The 18,475-nt window shown below is 42.1% G+C and overlaps 1 protein-coding gene across 1 annotated transcript in view; it reads left to right on the plus strand.

Annotated features, from left to right (window-relative positions):
* The first annotated feature begins 7,883 nt into the window (after window positions 1-7,883).
* Window positions 7,884-18,475, plus strand: part of LOC124616021 (fumarylacetoacetase) — a 62,891-nt gene continuing 52,299 nt past the window's right edge. The window contains exon 1 of the mRNA XM_047144239.1: window positions 7,884-8,039. Coding sequence (XP_047000195.1) covers window positions 7,956-8,039 — 84 coding nt within the window. The 5' untranslated portion in view covers window positions 7,884-7,955. The remainder of the gene's footprint in view (window positions 8,040-18,475) is intronic.

An 18,475-nucleotide genomic window follows, 5' to 3' on the forward strand; every position in this document is an offset into this window, starting at 1 on the left:
ATTGCTGATTCCCTGTTCTGCGTTAACTGTTTCAAATAGTTCGGGTCTGTTTGTTACCAGAAGGTCTAATATGTTATCGCCACGAGTTGGTTCTCTGTTTAACTGCTCAAGGTAGTTTTCATATAAAGCACTTAAAAAAATTTCACTGGATTCTTTGTCCCTGCCACCCGTTATGAACATTTGAGTCTCCCAGTCTATATCCGGCAAATTAAAATCTCCACCCAGAACTATAACATGGTGGGGAAATCTACTCGAAATATTTTCCAAATTATCCTTCAGGTGCTCAGCCACAACAGCTGCTGAGCAAGGGGGCCTATAGAGACATCCAATTACCATGTCTGAGCCTGCTTTAACCGTGACCTTCACCCAAATCATTTCACATTTCGGATCTCCGTCAGTTTCCTTCGATACTATTGCACTTCTTATCGCTATAAACACGCCTCCCCCTTCACTGTCCAGCATGTCTCTGCGGTATACATTCCAATCTGAGTTTAGGATTTCATTACTGTTTACGTCTGGTTTTAGCCAATTTTCTGTCCCTAGTACTATATGGGCGTTGTGACCGTTTATTAATGAGAGCAGTTCTGGGACCTTTCTATAGACGCTTCTGCAGTTTACTATCCGCCTTCACCAATTCCACCAACCGCCTGTACGAACTGACGATGACCTCTGAACCCAGACGGCAGGAGTCATTTGTGCCGACGTGAGCAACAATTTGCAGTCGGGTGCACCCAGTGCTCTCTATCGCCGCCGGTAGGGCCTCCTCCACATCTCGGATGAGACCCCCTGGCAAGCAGACAGAGTGAACACTGGCCTTCTTCCCCAACCTTTCCACTATTTCCCTAAGGGGCTCCATCACCCGCCTAACGTTGGAGCTCCCAATAACTAATAAACCCCTCCCCCCGTGTGCCTGCTCGGACCTTGCTGAAGGAGCAGCCACATGTCCACTCACAGGCAGAGCGGGCGATGCCACACGGCCAGCCTCCACATTTACCCTCTGCCTCATGTGCCGCGAACGCCGCTGAACCCGCCACTCCCCTTGGAGAGAGGGTGGCCCAACCGTGCCCGGTACCCACGAAGATGTCTCGACAGCAGGGACAGTGGGTGAAGCATGTAACACCTGGGGTGTACCTTGCGACGCACCAGACACCCCCCCCCACCCCCCCCCCCCCACTGCCGCTACACTCCGAGGCAGCAGCCTGAAGATGGCTGACCGCGGCCATCAACACGTTCAGCTGTTCACGAACAGTGGCCAGCTCCTCCTGCGTCCGTACATAGCAGTCACACATCCTATCCATCCTAAAGAATCAATTTACTGAAGAGAGTTAATCAACTTTTAACTAGACTGCTAATTCACTAAAGGCGGCTGATTATTGACTAAACTGCGATTGCTAGCCACTTCTTGTAGAAAACAATGAAAATAGCACTACCTGTCTCTGGACTGTATTGAAAACAAACACTAGCACTACTGGCACTATGGTTGACTAAGGGGACTCTCTCTGACTGTATTCAAAACAAACACGAAATCTATGGAACACTATTAATAGCGCTTGACAATTAAAGCTTCTTAAAAGCAAAAACACATGGAAGAAGAAGTGACAAGTAAGAAAAATACAGTTAATACTTAAATTAAGGTAGCTCGCTGCACAGCAGACGTGAAGCAGACGGCGGTTAGGACGATACTGACACTACTGGCACTATGGCTGACTAAAGGGACTCTCTCTGACTGTATTCAAAACAAACACGAAATCTATGGAACACTATTGTTCATCACAGAATATTCTTTCTTCAAGAAGGAAAAAAGGTTGTTTAGAAAAAAAGACAGTCTCAGTTTCAAAGTTAATTTCACTACAAATAATGTGTTTCACCCAGTTAAGATTTCCTCAGATTTTTCTAAAAGAATACAAAAAGCAAGGTTGTAATTATACAAAATTACAAATTAAGGAGTATGGTTCTAAGCTGCACTAAATTTTGAAAAATATTTTTAAAAATTCTATAAAATAAATTAACATTCAAAAGACTATCAAAGCAATGCACATCACAGGCTGGTAGATGGGTTTGTAAGAATGAGGATAACAAGAATCTTAAGGAAGAACTGTGAATCAACATACATGGTAATAAAACCAAGAGTTGTTGTTGTTGTGGTGGTTTTCAGTCTAGAGACTGGTTTGATGCAGCTCTCCATTCTACTCTATTCCTGTGTAAGCTTCTTCATCTCCAAGTGCTTACTGCAACTTACATCCTTCTGAATCTGCTTAGTGTATTCATCTCTTGGTCTCCCTCTACAATTTTTACCCTCCACACTGCCTCCAATACTAAATCGGTGATCCCTTGATGCCTCAGAACATGTCCTACCAACCGATCCCCTCTTCTAGTCAAGTTGTGCCACAAATTCATCTTCTCTGCAATTCTGTTCAGTACCTCCTCATTAGTCATGTGATCTACCCACCTAATCTTCAGCATTCCTCTGTAGCACCACATTTTGAAAGCTTCTATTCTCTTCTTGTCTAAACTATTTATTAACCATATTTCACTTCCATACATGGCTGCACTCCATACAAGTACTTTCACAAAAGACTTCTTGACATTTAAATCTATACTCGGTTTTAACAAATTTCTCTTCTTCAGAAATGGTTTCCTTGCCATTGCCAGTCTACATTTTATATTCTCTCTACTTTGACCATCATCAGTTATTTTGCTCCCCAAATAGCAAAACTCCTTTACTACTTTAAGTGTCTAACCTAATTCCCTCAGCATCACCTGATTTAATTCGACTACATTCCATTATCCTCATATTGTTTTTATTGATGTTCATCTTATATCTTCCTTTCGAGACTCTATCCATTCTGTTCAGCTGCTTTTCCAGGTCCTTTGCTGTCTCTGACAGAATTACAATGTTGTCGGCAAATCTCAGAGTTTTTATTTCTTCTCCATGGATTTTAATTCCTACTCCAAATTTTTCTTTTGTTTCCTTCACTGCTTGCTCAGTATATGGATTGAATAACATCGGGGATAGGCTACAATCCTGTTTCACTCCCTTCCCAATCACTGCTTATCTTTCACGCCCCTAGACTCTACATCTACATCTACATCCATACTCTGCAAGCCACTTGATGGTGTGTGGCGGAGGGTACCTTGAGTATCCCTATTGGTTCTCCCTTCTATTCCAGTCTCGTATTGTTCGTGGAAAGAAGGATTGTCGGTATGCCTCTGTGTGGGCTCTAATCTCTCTGATTTTATCCTCATGGTCTCTGCGCGAGATATACATAGGAGGGAGCAATATACTGCTTGACTCCTCGGTGAAGGTATGTTCTCAAAGCTTCAACAAAAGCCCATAGCGAGCTACTGAGCGTCTCTCCTGCAGAGTCTTCCACTGGAGTTTATCTGTCATCTCCGTAATGCATTCGCGATTACTAAATGATCCTGTAATGAAGTGCGCTGCTCTCCATTGGATCTTCTGTATCTCTTCTACCAACCCTATCTGCTGAGCAGTATTCAAGCAGTGGGCGAACAAGCATAATGTAACCTAATTCCTTTGTTTTCGGATTGCATTTCCTTAGGATTCTTCCAATGAATCTCAGTCTGGCATCTGCTTTACTCTTCTAACTGTGGTCTGGTTTTTGTACAAATTGTAAATAGCCTTTGGCTCCCTGTATTTGACCCATGCCATCTTCAAAATTTGAAAGTGAGTATTTCAGTCAACATTGTCAAAAGCTTTCGCTAAGTCTACAAATGATAGAAATATAGGTTTGCCTTTCCTTAATCTATCTTCTAAGATAAGTCGTAGGGTCAGTATTGCCTCAATTGTTCCAACAGTTCTATAGAATCTTTCCCGAGGTTGGCTTCTACCAGTTTTTCCATTCATTTGTAAAGAATTTGTGTTAGTATTTTGCAGCCATGACTTATTAAATTGATAGTTCAGTAATTTTGACACCTTTCAACATCTGCTTTCTTTGGGAAGTCTGAGGTTATTTGACTTGTCTCACACATCTTGCTCACAACATGGTAGAGTTTTGTCATGGCTGGCTCTCCCAAGGCTATCAGTAGTTCTAATGGAATGTTGTCTACTCCCAGGGCCTTGTTTCAACTTAGGTCTTTCAGTGCTCTGTCAAACTCTTATTGCAGTATCATATCTCCCATTTCATCTTCATCTATGTCTTCTGTCATCTCCATAATATTGCCCTCAATTACATCGCCCTTGTATAGACCCTCTGTATATTCCTTCCACCTTTCTGCCATCCCTTCTTTGCTTAGAACTGGTTTTCCACCTGAGCTCTTGATATTCATACAAGCAGTTCTCTTTTCTGTGAATGTCTCTTTAATTTTCCTGTAGGCAGTATCTATCTCACCCCTAGTGATATATGCTGCTACATCCTTACATTTGTCCTCTAGACATCACTGTTTAGCCATTTTTGCACTTCCCGTCGATCTTATTTTTGAGACATTTGTATTCCTTTTTTGCCTGCTTCCTTTAGTGAATTTTTATATTTTCTCCTTTCATCAATTAAATTCAATACCTCCTCTGTTACCCAAGGATTTCTACTACCCCTCGTCTTTTTACCTACTTGATGCTCTGCTGCCTTCACTGTTTCATCTCTCAAAGCTACCCATTCTTCTTCCTTGCCAATCATTCCCTAATGCTCTTGCTGAAACTGTCTAGAACCTCTGGTTCTTTCAGTTTATCCAGGTCCCATCTCCTTAAATTCCCAACTTTTTGCAGTTTCTTCAGTTTTAACCTACAGTTCATAATCAATACATTGTGGTCAGTGTCTATATCTGCTCCTGAAAATGTCTTACAATTTAAAACTTGGTTCCTAAATCTCTGGCTTACCATTATATAAACTATCTGAAACCTTCCAGTGTCTCCAGGCCTCTTCCACATAAACAACCATCTGTCATGATTCTTAAACCAAGTGTTAATTATGATTAAGTTATGCCCCATGCAAAATTCTACCAGGAGGCTTCCTCTTTCATTCCTTAACCCCATTCCATATTCACCTACTACTTTTCCTTCTCTTCCTTTTCCTACAGTCAAATTCCTATCTCCCATTACTATTAAATTTTCATCTCCTTTCTCTATCTGAATAATTCCTTTTATCTCATGATACATTTCTTCAATCTCTTCGTAATCTGCAGAGCTAGTCGGCATATAAACTTGTACTGCTGTGGTAGGTGTGGGCTTCGTGTCTATTTTGGCTACTTTAATGCATTCACTGTGCTGTTCGTAGTAGCTTATCCGCGCTCCTGTTTTTTTATTCATTATTAAACCTACTCCTCCATTACCCCTATTTGATTTTGTATTCATAACCCTGTGTTCACCTGACCAGAAATCTTGTTCCTCCTGCCACCAAACTTCACTAATTTCCAGTATATCTAACATTAATCTATCCATTTCCCTTTTTAAATTTTCAAACCTACCTGCCCGATTAAGGGATCTGACCTTTCACGCTCCGATCTGCCAAGAGTATAAACTTAAAAATATAATAACTGGGGAAAATTTATGAATGCAAAAAGAAAGGGGGAGGGGGCACAGACAAATAAAGTAATGGCAATTACCTTGAAATAGTCACAGCCATCAGGTGAAGCACAGTGTGGAGTCACACTTATGTTGACGGAACCTGGAGAGCTGGTGAGTAAATGATCTAATAGATGGCCAGATTGAAACTAGAGTGCAGAGGAAAACCATGTTTCCCGTGCTAGTAGTGCAGTATGTCAACAGAAGGTGCTAGTGTTGATAAAAGTTAACTAATATAGATAGAAGATTACAAAAAGTAGCTACAGGGAATAAGTAACAGTGATTAGGCAGCACCTTAACTGACAATGTCATTGTGGTTGTGGTCGTCAGTCTAAAGACTGGTTTGATTTTGATGCAGCTCTCCATGCTACCCTATCCTGTGTCCTATCAATTCATCCTCTTTCGGTCAAGTTGTGCAACAAATTTCTTGTCTCTCCAGTTCTGTTCATGAACCTCCTCATTACTTACATGATCGACCTATCTGATCTTGCCATTGCCAGTCTACATTTTATATCCTCTCTACTTCGGCCATCATCATTTACTTTGCTGCACAAAGAGCAAAACTCATTACTATTTAATTGTCTCATCCTTATATATAAAATTCTCGTATCTTAGAGTTAGTTGCCATACTCCTCTGAAACGGCTTGATTGATTCTGATGAAATTTTGCATTATGTTTGGTAGGTCTGAGAATCAGTCATAATCTATTTTCCATACCCCTAAGTGATAAGGGTGGTCCGCCCCAAAAACTTTTTTCTTATTTTGTGGACAGAACTTTTTATTTTCATTTTATTTATGATGTGGCAATAAAAATACACACAACACTAAATTTTCACCCTTCTACCACCAACCCCTATTTTTTAATAGCGCTTTTAGTGATTTAATAATTTTCAAGCCCGGTCAATAACTAATCAATTATCACTTCATCAGTTATCCCCGCCAGGTGTCTACCGGCGACAGTCTTTCACTATTCGATAGATAGGTAATTGAAGAAAACATACCAAAAGCAATGACTTGAATATCCCTCTTTGTATCAACTTAACTAGACTGAGAAGTTTAACTAGGTAGCATGCGTCATTAGCCAAACTGACCTTTAGGCCTAGTGCACACGCATCGATTTTTAGCATATGGAAATATATTGTACGATCAAATTCTATGCTCTCCTTTGTTCCTCTAAAAGAATTAATACTACAATATTCTTACATACGATAAAAATCGATGTGTGTGTGCTTGGCCTTATTCATAATGCTGGCGAACACGTTTCGACACGAAATTGCCGCTATGTTTGTATGCTCATGGACGAGCCGTGTATCGGCTGCAATTGTTAAATCTGCACCGTCTACCGTAGAAATGCTAGAACTAATAGTGGCTGATACTGCCGGACTTCTCCCTAAACCTTTTCTCACTCCGTATATGATTTTTCTAACTTCGCGAGGCAGGAGCGTGTTTATATCGGATTTCATCAATTCTGCCATATTTGGATACCGGTACCCCACTTATAACTTTTCTTCTATTTAGGAAGTGTCGGATATGGTTGATGTGCCTGTGTGCAATTCCGATAGTGGACGTTGAATACGGTTCCTGCAAGCAACAGTTGATCATTTTCGTTACAGACTGCGCAATGTTCTCCCAATGCGGGTATCGCCGTAGTAAATTTATCAGCTTTTCATTTCCCTACAGAAAACGCTAGTTAAAATCATATTTCACTAAAGGCGATACCGGTACGTTTGGGAGTAAATGGATCGTCGAATATTTTTACGATTTTGTTGTAAATGGTCAATACAAATTTACAACAACATTGCCATTAAAATACTTCACTCAGTTTCGTAGTCAGGTTGTCAGTTATAGAACCTTGCTCACAATTTTTAGTGATTGTATTTTTTAGTTGGTGAATATATGCTCGCAAACTTATTTGCTGAAATTGATAAATGAATTTGTTTCTTTTTATTGCCAGTGTTCGAATATTAAATTATATTCTCGAATGTGTATGCGGATCGATCTCTTTTTTCTTAGTGAAATCGATCTATCGATATGTAGTGGACGACGCTATCCTTACAGGTGCTGCACCCTTTAGGCCGAAAGAGAGAATTATTACTGGCACTCGTCATACCACGTTGACATAGGCGGCACCTGCTCGAACTAATGAGTACTAGATGTGCTTGCAGGGCACCACGTTTGACGCACTTGGGGTTCGATGTCGGTGGAACGTAAGACAAGGAATTGTTCGTGAATGAAGTAATAGCTTATCAACAAGCCAACAGCAAGACTATACTCAGTTACTGTTAAGCTGTTTACTGCCATCTGCCTGTGTCGTGCCGTATAGATCTGCGCGGCATATTAAATAAGCAAGCAATGTTTGTACGTTGAAATGTTGGCTACCATGTAGAAGTTCCTGTATATAACCACCTGTTCAAAGCAAACGCGCTCATAAAATTTTCGAAATGAAGTCCTTCGTACCGTACCCAGAAGACAGCGATTTTCCTATCGAAAATCTCCCATATGGCGTGTTCTCCACCAAGAAAGATGTAAGTAGATGATACATTTCTATGTTTTGCATTCGAGGAATGTTATGTAAAGCGACCTTTGAGCCTGTATACACAAGCTTATTCCCTTACGGATTAAACGCGTACTTCGAGACTGCCTTCAGGCTGTGTGAGCGAAGTTTTAGTGCTGCTCAATTTTATTCAAGGAAAAATCCCAATTTCTTGATGATATATGCATTTTCCTTCTTAGAAGAACCTTAAATACTACGGACCGCGTAGTTTGAGGTGCAATGTCACGGACTGCGCGGCCCCTCCCGCCGTAGGTTCGAATTCTCCCTCGGGCAAGGGTGGGTGTGTTGTTCTTGGCAGAAGTTAGTTAAGTAGTGTGTAAGTCTAAGGACCGATGACCTCAGCAGTTTGGCCCCCAGGAATTCACACACATTTTTAAATACTATGGGAGACCGTTTGTGCAACGTAGAATAGTCTTCATCTCTACTTAGAGCTGAGCAACGGGCTGTATCCATCAGAATTTTTTTAGTGTAATTTGTAAATGGTATAGCCTTCGTGCTTTAATAATTGCCTGTACACTATACCAAATGAATAGTTAAATAGCGACCTGCTATATTTTGTTGGCGTAACTAAAATAATAAAATATTACATCCCGAGGATGGAGAATCGATATGTGATGAAAGTCCGGTGAAATTTCTACAATGTTGGCTCATGTTTCATACATCAAAGACGGTATCATTGTCTCAGTTTTATGGACGACTGGCCATAATGAGAAAACGGCGTTCTGGTCATCTGCATCCACCGCATCCTTAAAAAATACAGCTTAATATGCCACCAAACTTTTATTTGATATTCACATTCGTTGGCTTCGCCAATTCACAACCAAATCACCACATTTCAGGCTAGGCTAGCCCTCGGGCTACGCTACTGATCTCACTGTCGCCACTACGAAAGCGACTGATTTGAGCCAGACGCAAGTTGTATGTCCTCACTTCAGCGACTCACGTTTTATGCTCACTAAAAATGTGGTTTTGGGCGTATTTTTGTACATTTATTGCTGTAAGATATTTGCTAAACGAAAGAAGAGTAGTCTGAAAAGGGGTTTTCGGATGAGATGTGTCGTACAATGGATTATTCCATCGAAAATTTGAATGTCAAAATTAAATATGGTAATTTCTGACTAGCGTACTGATTTCTGAGGTTAGGGTTTTCGTTTGCTGTTTTCGTAATAAATGCCAATTTTGTAGCAAAGGCTATCTACAGTCTCTGCGGGAACCATGGGCGTCCGCAGAAATTTATCAAGGGTGAGAGGGAAATGGGGGTAAGGCTCTATGTTTTATGTGAGTGAGTTAATCAGTTTCAAGACGTGTCATGCCACAGATAACGCAAACTCACTATATCCAAGAGAATGGATGATTGATTATCCGTGATGTGTGAGAATGAATTTTGTACACCAGATACCAGAGAGGGATGGGGGTGGGCAGCCCCCCCCCCCTCCCTTCCTCCGACGACCACCACCACCACCACCACCACCACTTTCCTCCTCGCGGACGCCTGTGGATGGAACGCTTACATTTTATAGCAATAAAGAATCTTTGTACTTAAAGGACAACCGTTGTTCGTTGCGTGGCGCGTAATTTAAATATAAAATGACTCCTCTCCAAGTTAAGGAGGAAACGTTTTTCACTACTTTAAGATGTAAATCTCACAAAATTTTTCTGCTGTCAGTTGAATATAGGAACAGCATGTTATGAAACAGAGTGATGTGCCGCACTTGTTTAGTGGCCTCGCATTTACGGCGACGACGCTTTTGATCCCCGCAGGTCTTGCTATTTAGTTTCTTCACGATTTATCAAATTCGCTTGTCAGTTTGGTTAAGGTACCTTACACCTGTGCGTCTTGCGCCTGTGCTTGCCCCATATGCAAGTAGAGGCACGCGTGTAGTCGCATGCCTCTGTGTCAACACGTGCGCACGAGTGATCCCATTCGCTTTGGGTGCCGGCCCGAGACGTGCGCGGCTGCTTGAGGGCGGAGAACATTGCTTTTCCGATTTTCTCACTACAAAAACACTTGAATGTATACAAGACTATGCCAGATCGTTTTTTGAAATTATTTTTTCATCAAAAGCTTTACTTTCCTTGTGAGAAAAGAAAGCGGCTGCTTTTTTATTTTATTATTTTCTTTTTCTTTTTTTTTTTTTTTTGTTGCGCAATGTTTCTCAATCAGTTTTTGAAGAAAATAACTTATTTAAAAGTATGACTTTTTCGCATGTGGTAGTGTGGGATCTTATTAAGATAATTCCATTTTCTCATTGGTTCTGCTTCCATTGACAAGGAACTCTTGGAATTAAAACATCGTTTAAGAAACCGAGGCTAAGTGGAACTGCATCATGAAGGACTTTTCCTTGGATCACCAAATCTGACTCTGCCAACTTTTTAAAAAATTCATCTGTGTGACTTTCTCTGAGATGTTTTCTTTTCGATTTCACCGTTTTAACTGAGATGATAATTGAAGGAGGTGAGAAGACGTGGCTTTTTAACTCCCTATTGCTACAAAACTATAAAAATGCTGAAACTAAGAAATGCCTATTTTGTAAACATATCTGAGAATAAAACTTTGCTTGTATCACTACAGCCCTTACAATTTTTTCCCCATCGATTGTGAAATTTGAAGGAACTTCTTTCTCTAACGAAAAATAACTTGTGCAGTAACGCTTGATAAAAACAGGCGGAAGACGTCTCATACGTTTAACGGAGTAAGTGAAGCATGGCTCAACCGGATCGCGCAGGAAGTGTTAATATTCTGAATGTCGCCAGCGGGCCACGACCGATGAGAACGCGTCTGAGGACCATCAGGGCCGTTTCTACCACTTAAGGTGGAAAAATTAATTTCAAATGAAAGGGGGAAAAAAATTGAGCAAATGAGAAATTAAAACACCGAATTGTTGCCAAAAGCATACAGAACAGTTACTTATACGATATTGCAGTGCGTGCGTTACTCTGACGACGATGCACTGCGGCGACCACAACCGTTACGAAACACATCAGATGAATTCGCAGTTGCGAATAGTGGCTACCATCAGCTGTAGAATGGAATGGCGACAATGAAAATTATGGTTGACGACGTATGGAAGTTTGGGTCTGGCCGTGAGTCGTGCACTGATAGCCAAATGGTAAGGCGACCACTCGAGCTAAGAGGGAAATTCGTGTCCCGGTCCGGCACAAATTTTGATTGTTGTCATTCCATTATACAGCTGATGGTAGTCATTATTCGCAATTGCGAATTTATCTAATGAGTTACTTAATAAGCCTTTATTTAATTTGACGAAAGTAAATAGAATGCATCTACCCACCTCAAAACTACAGCAGTCGCTACTGACGACGAACGGAAACAAGAGAAAGATCTACTGCCTTTAGACAACCACAAAACCCATCCCTCAGAGGTATCTGAACCTGGACCCATCTCGGACGAATGTTCACAAGCCAGTCGCTTAGACTACAGCAGCTAATAAAAGTTGTAGGACTCTCAATAGAAAATGCAATAGTGTTTTGAAGTGTCTCTCTTGGTTACAAGTCTAGCAATACGTTATTGGCTTTGAGAGAAGTCTCCTACTTCGTAAGGGGTGTGTTACAGCGACAAAAGATTCACTGCTACAAAGTGTGGCCACTAGGCTTATAAAACCACATTACGGGATTTGTCCGTCAGCCTCAGACCCATACCATGTTGGATTAATATATGTGGGATGTGCTTATCGCACACTCTATCTTAAACGTGTGGCCCCTAAACAAATTACACAGCAAAGTGCTATAAGAGGAAAACATCAAATGCAGGGATTACAGGCATTTCCCAAATGATTTGTCACATTTACTATCTTAGAAAAGAACGATAAAAAGATTTAATTATATCCTGTCTACAGCCTTCTCGTATGTCAGAAGCGACAGACCCTGAACTTGGCCGACCCACAGATCGGTGATTCCGCCCCATTTGTTAGTTTGCTTTGAATGACTTTCCCGCGGCTTCTTGGAGCCAGCGAGATGTCTCTTCCTTTGGGACTAGCGGGAGGGTGATGGACGTTGCTGTCAGCTTTTATTCCAGATCTGGCTTCCGCAAGAGTCACAGCCCGTGGTCCTGTGATGGTAGAAGCGACTGAGACGCACAGTATCTCTCCAAAAATATGGCGATGATTGTGCAGTTATTAGGTACGTGTATCCTTTTTCCCCAACAGTCATTGTTCCTGTGTTGTTCGCAATTTGAATCACGCTGGTGGTAGGTTAATTGATCTTTGGAGAATAAGCTTATTGACAGACGGTGTTCTCAGAATGAGATTTTCACTCTGCAGCGGAGTGTGCGCTGATATGAGACTTCCTGACAAATTAAAACTGTGTGCCAGACCAAGACTCGAACTCGGGACCTTTGCCTTTCGTGGGCAAGTGCTCTACCAACTGAGCTACCCAAGCACGACTCATGCCCCGTCCTCACAGCTTTAATTCCGCCAGTACCTCGTCTCCTACCCTCCAAACTTCGCAGCAGCTCTCCTGCATACCTTACTGAACTAGCACTCCTGCAAGAAAGGATATTGCGGAGACATGCATGCAAGGTATGCAGGAGAGCTTCTGCGAGGTTTGGAAGGTAGGAGACGAGGTACTGGCGGAATTAAAGCTGTGAGCACGGGGCGTGAGTCGTGCTTGGGTTGCTCAGTTGATTACGGACGATACACGCCATTAAACTGGATACAGACGTCCGATCCACATGGTACATCACAGTCAACGGTAAACAGATCACCCGATCACGCCTTCACAAGATAAATTTGGCGGAATCGCCTCTGTGTAGATTGTGGAATGCCAGACACGTATAAACACCGTCTCACATGTGGCGCGTCAGAAGACGTATGGCGCTTGGCGCGACAGATTTTGTCGTATTTTCTACGAGTGACTCCGCAACACATTACACCTCGGTTCTACTATTTCCAGATCAACAGTAATTCCCGCGCACCAAAACCAACGCAGTGACTTGGTCCGTGGGCATGCGGTACACTACTTATTTCACGATGGACCTAAAGATGTGTTCGACTTTTGGAACTACCTACAAGAACGTAATTGCAAGATCGTACGGAACCCAAAATACGGACAGTATTTCTCTAATTACTTAGGAAGCGACCTACGCGACCCTCCACGCAGCTAGATCATCAACAGGTACGAGAAGACACCCATTGACTGAGCTGACAAGACTACGTCCGATTCTGGGTGGAATATACGACATATGTGAAAACCTACCTGGATGATGAAGCGTAAGGAGAGTAGCGACACACCCTTTTGCATCATGTAGGCAAAACTTTTTTTTCGTTTTCCCCATATATGTTACCTCGGTGTAGGAACGTGCCGATATATTGTTTTGTTTACGCAGAGCACCATGTGGTGCTACGTACATTTATTTTTGTTGTGGTATAAAGTAAATCCAAATTACGAATATATTAAAATCAGTAAATAAAAATATATAAATAAATAAAAACAAATTCCCACAAAAGATTTCACCTTACCATCCCTGATACCTTGACGGGCGACGGGGACACTGTGGCCAGGCCTCGGGTTACGATCCCTGATCAATCTGCCCTCCCCGCCCTCCTTTAAAAAAAAAAAAAAAAAAAAACAAAAAAAAAAAAAAAAAAAACGCATTGGTAGAGCACTTGCCCGCGAAAGGCAAAGGTCCCGAGTTCGAGTCTCTGTCCGGTATACAGTTTTAATCTGTCAGGAAGTTTCAGACGGTGTTCTATTGGTAAGGTCGCATTTTTTATTGTATAGCATAGCGGGACAGGTATCGCGACCTCAGTGAGTCTGTGACTTTGTGTGTGGGATGAGTGTACTTTTGCTGTATTGTGGTCTTCGCTCAGTCTCGTTTGTGTGTGGCGCGGACGTATATACTTCGGCCTATTTCAGCATCTATTTACGCGTCGTGTAGTGACATCACACAGTACGATTGCCTGAGTTACATGCCTTTATATTCTGTCTGTGAACTCGGGCAGATCTAGCCTATTGTTGACGTGATTCCAGGATAGTATTTTGTCGCTAGATTTTCCCCGATATAACGCGTATGGTTCACGTGTAGTGGAGGGGGGGCGGGGGAGGTGTTAGTTACATCATCCCTGCTTATTAATGCACAGATACATTTTTGTAGGGGTAATTTTCTAAATACTGCAGTGTGCTGGCTGTGCAGCGTGCGCCCTTGGAATTTTGTGGACCAGTCGAAATCACGTTAACAGCAATGACTATACTCGGATTTTTCTGTGGTTAATATACGAAACAGCAATGTCGCATGTACCAATAATATTGCAGGGTTTATTTTGTTTCTACATCGTAATTACGCATCTTTATCCAACCTGGGAGTGCTACCTAGCTGAAAATGGAGTCACTCACGCAGGTTTTAAAATGATGGTGGTTGGGGAGGGATAAGAGTGAGCTTGTTTGTGATTGGTGTAGAGAGAAAGGTGGAGGGGAGGTGAGTGCCTGGTGCTAAGACTGTTTGCAACGTTTATCTGCAAAGGCGTCGCCGGCCGAGGTGACCGAGCTGTTCTAGGCGCTAGTGTGGAACCGCGCGACCGCTACGGTCGCAGGTTCGAATTGTGCCTCGGGCATGGATGTGTGTGATGTCCTTAGGTTGGTTAGGTTTAACTAGTTCTAAGTCCTAGGGGACTGATGACCTCAGAAGTTAAGTCCCATAGTGCTCAGAGCCATTTGAACCATTTTGTAATAACAAAACAGTCGTACTTCGAAAGTTGCATTTATCACTTGTAGTTTGAAAACAGTCGTATTAGGTAAAATTCATTTATTGCAGCAAGGACGTGCAGCATATCACTTTGTTTCACAACACATTTTTGTTTTTCCAAAAGCATCTCAGAGTCTGACATTTTTGCCGGAATTTGGATTTGAAGAATCCCTGGCCGCTTCCCATCGACTGAGATGTCGCAACTGTCCTCAGGGCAACAGTTTTCTCTGCTGGAACTTCCTCCTCTGAGATTATTCTTAGAGGGCGAGGACTGAACTGGGACCTGAAACAAAATGTTGTAGTTGTAACTGCAGTGGCCTATCGTATGAGATCAACTTGACATCTGAAATTTATCTCCTTGAACAGCATTTGCTTCACTACTATTCCTTTTTTCTTTTGCCGGCCGTGGTGGCCGAGCGGTTCTAGGCGCTACAATTAGAACCACGCGACAGCTATGGTTGCAGGTTCGAATCCTGCCTCGGGCATGTATGTGTGTGTCGTTCTTAGGTTAGTTAGGTTTAAGTAGTTCTAAGTTCTAGGGGACTGATGACCTGAGAAGTTAAGTCCAATAGTGCTCAGAGCCATTTGAGCCTTTTTGCTTTTGTAAACAAGGCTCACACAAACTAAGATAAATTTGGACATCTCTGTATGTTATATTGCAGAAGTTTGACTTAAAGCATTTCATCATTCGGTCGCGTCCACCGTGGCCAGTCATTACGTGAGCATCATGCAGAATATCATACAATTCTTCATCATAAACATACTATTTAATCTTACCTGTTTCAGTTACAGGTTGTATTAATTTCGTTGCTCCATTCACTTCCAGCACTTCACATCTCTTCAAAAACTTGTAGTCGTTGCCGTCCCTCTTTCGTCGAAATTTTAGTGATTTAGCTTTGCTGATAAGTGATTCGTATCTCCCTCTGTCCATGAAGACAGAATTATAACTGAGATTTCCCCGTTCCACTTTGATGTTCGTAAAACTTCACTGATTCAACCATAACTGCACTATTGTGAACCGTAACTGCATTACTGTCAACCATAACTGCACTGCTGTATAACGTAACAATAAAGAGCTGACGACAATTAGAATCATGCTGATGCGTGGTAGCATTGTTGGTTGCACCGTTAATAACCTGGGAGCAGCGATGGTACACCTTCACCAGCGTATAATATGCTACTGTACACTTTCCTTAGCCGAATACAGTGATGGTTCACCTTCACTAGTGGATATGTTGTTTTCAGTTTCTGGTACGCTATCCCTGATCGTTTTAGTAATGATGTACATCCGCTAGGGAAGGTTTACATTCCCCAATCTTCCACTTCCACTGTACATATAGGCCCTACACCCACCTGTCGGAGTCAGAGGGGTGGCCTATACTGCAGGCGACATGCTTTTCGCTGAGGTGGTTGTAGATACTGCCCACCTCTCTAGAGGTGTATTTTGTAGTACTGTACAACACATACCATAAGTATCTTTCATCGGAGGCAGCAGAATTTTACTATAATATCACACAATCTAGTAATGTAACGGTGGATTGGTAGGGGTTTATCCGTCGTGGTGTGGTATTTCTTATGCATACAATATCTTTGGTTAGAAATCGGTAGTGTTCATAGAATTTGCTATGACGACGTAATTTCTACCAATGCGTTCGTTTTTAACACTGTGACATCACTCACGCTAGTAATGGAATGACAGCTTCGGAACTCTACAAAAATGGGGATCACGCTGCTTTGCATTTGGTTGAGAGTATCACGATGTCGATACCAGGTGACGTTGCGAAACGACGTCTCGATGCGATTTTGACGTTGATACACAACTCACGTAACTGGGTAAAATTGTGGAATATATGAAAAAATGAGATTAATCATATATCTGTCTGGATGTGGTGTATGCTGACGCCTCTAATGACCAAATTTTAATTTGTTATAAAAAATAGAGCTCAAGTGATGTAATTTGGTACTAGCAAATAGACTAAGCCTACAACCCATCCCTATGGTGTACACTCAGTTATAAAAGATGAAGTTGGGAAGATGTGCTTCATAACAGTGCCTTATTTGGGAAAGTACTGTATTGTAATTGTCTCCGAGCATCATGATGTCGGGGGGGGGGGGGGGGGTGAATCTTGTCTAATTGATTGATTGGGGAAAATGAGTAAAATTGTGGGATAAGAAAATGGGTCAAAATACATAAAATTGGGAAAAATACGAAAAATATGCAAAAATATAAAAATGAGAATACTTACATGTCTGCCTGGGCATGGTCTCTGCTGGTACCTCGATGATTTGATATTAAGTTGATATTAACATATCGAACTCTAGTGATGTGACTTAACGTAATTTGTCATTAACAAATAGACACAGCCTGATTCTCTGCCTATGCTGCTTAGCTGCAGAAAAAATCCCTCCCACTCAAGTATCCCAGTTATAAAAGATGGTGTGGAGGGGGTGCTTCATCCTCATTGGCCCTGAGGGGACTGGAGGGTAAGGGGGTTATCGCCATTTTTATTTCACATGACACAATTGCATGGGTGATTTCCCTGGGTGACCTAGATCAGCTCCCGGCGGTTCCATATGGGAGAGGGAGTGCGGACACCAAAGAGCCCAAGTGGGTAATCTGGCACCGATGAGTAATATGTCACCAGATGTGATAAGATTGTAATCGAACAATACTTCGTCCTTCCATCTTTTTATGCGCAGTACATTACATTAGTTTGCCTTTGATCCTCAACCGTTACTCCCTGCGCCAAGCTTCCATCCTGTACAGGTCTTTCTGAATTTTCCTACAATTTTCCGGTCTTGTGATTTTCCTATTTAAAACAGCAACTTTCCCGAGCAACCTCACGGAGCTGTCTATGTTATCTAGTACATCATTAATACAGATCACTAACAGTTGTTCCATTTTCTTCTTTTAGCGATTACCTTCAAAGTTTGGACACAAATGTGTCTTAAAAGACAATAGAATGTTAGTTTTAAGACCAGCGTGTATGTGATACAGTAGTTTTTGATGCGATCAGTAGAAGAAGAACGTACCTTTTGCTGTGCTGCGCACCATGATTTGCAGGTACTGATGCAAATGTAGGTACGAATGTAAACATGTGATAAGCGGGCCGGTGATGCAAGCGAAGGTCAAACGAGTCCCCGCACTCCTGTTTACAGTCTCCTCAGAAGTTGTGACGCGGGTTGGAAGGGCTGTCTCTTACCTCTTGCAGGAAAGGTCTGGCGGGTGATATTGTTGTATAAGACAGAACGCTAGTTTACGAGACTTGGAGGTGAGCCAGACTGCGAGTAAATCTCCACCCCATCCAGCCTGAGAGTGAATTTGTTGCGATTTCTCTCACTCCCTTCTTGTCAAACACTGAGTTGCTTCTTCATCTACATCCTACAAACACGAGACACAAAATATTTACTTGGAATCAATCTTTCACTCTTCCACTCCAGGTAGCGTGCGATGTTATGAAAGTACGTGGCAGACGGTGTTGGCTCGAGATTCGAACTCGGAATCCTGCCTTTCGCGGGCGATGCTCTTACCGACTACCAGTACTTCTTTCCTACCTTCCAAACTTCCTACAAGTTCTACTGTAAATATTGCGAGACTAGCACTCCTGAAGGAAAGGATACTGCAGAGAAATGGCGTAACCACAACCTAGGGGGCTGTTTCCAGAATACACCTTTGCACAAAGTGAAACATTTAAAGCGTCAAAACACGC

The sequence above is a fragment of the Schistocerca americana genome, chromosome 5, assembly GCF_021461395.2.
Source record: "Schistocerca americana isolate TAMUIC-IGC-003095 chromosome 5, iqSchAmer2.1, whole genome shotgun sequence".
Taxonomy (NCBI): domain Eukaryota; kingdom Metazoa; phylum Arthropoda; class Insecta; order Orthoptera; family Acrididae; genus Schistocerca; species Schistocerca americana.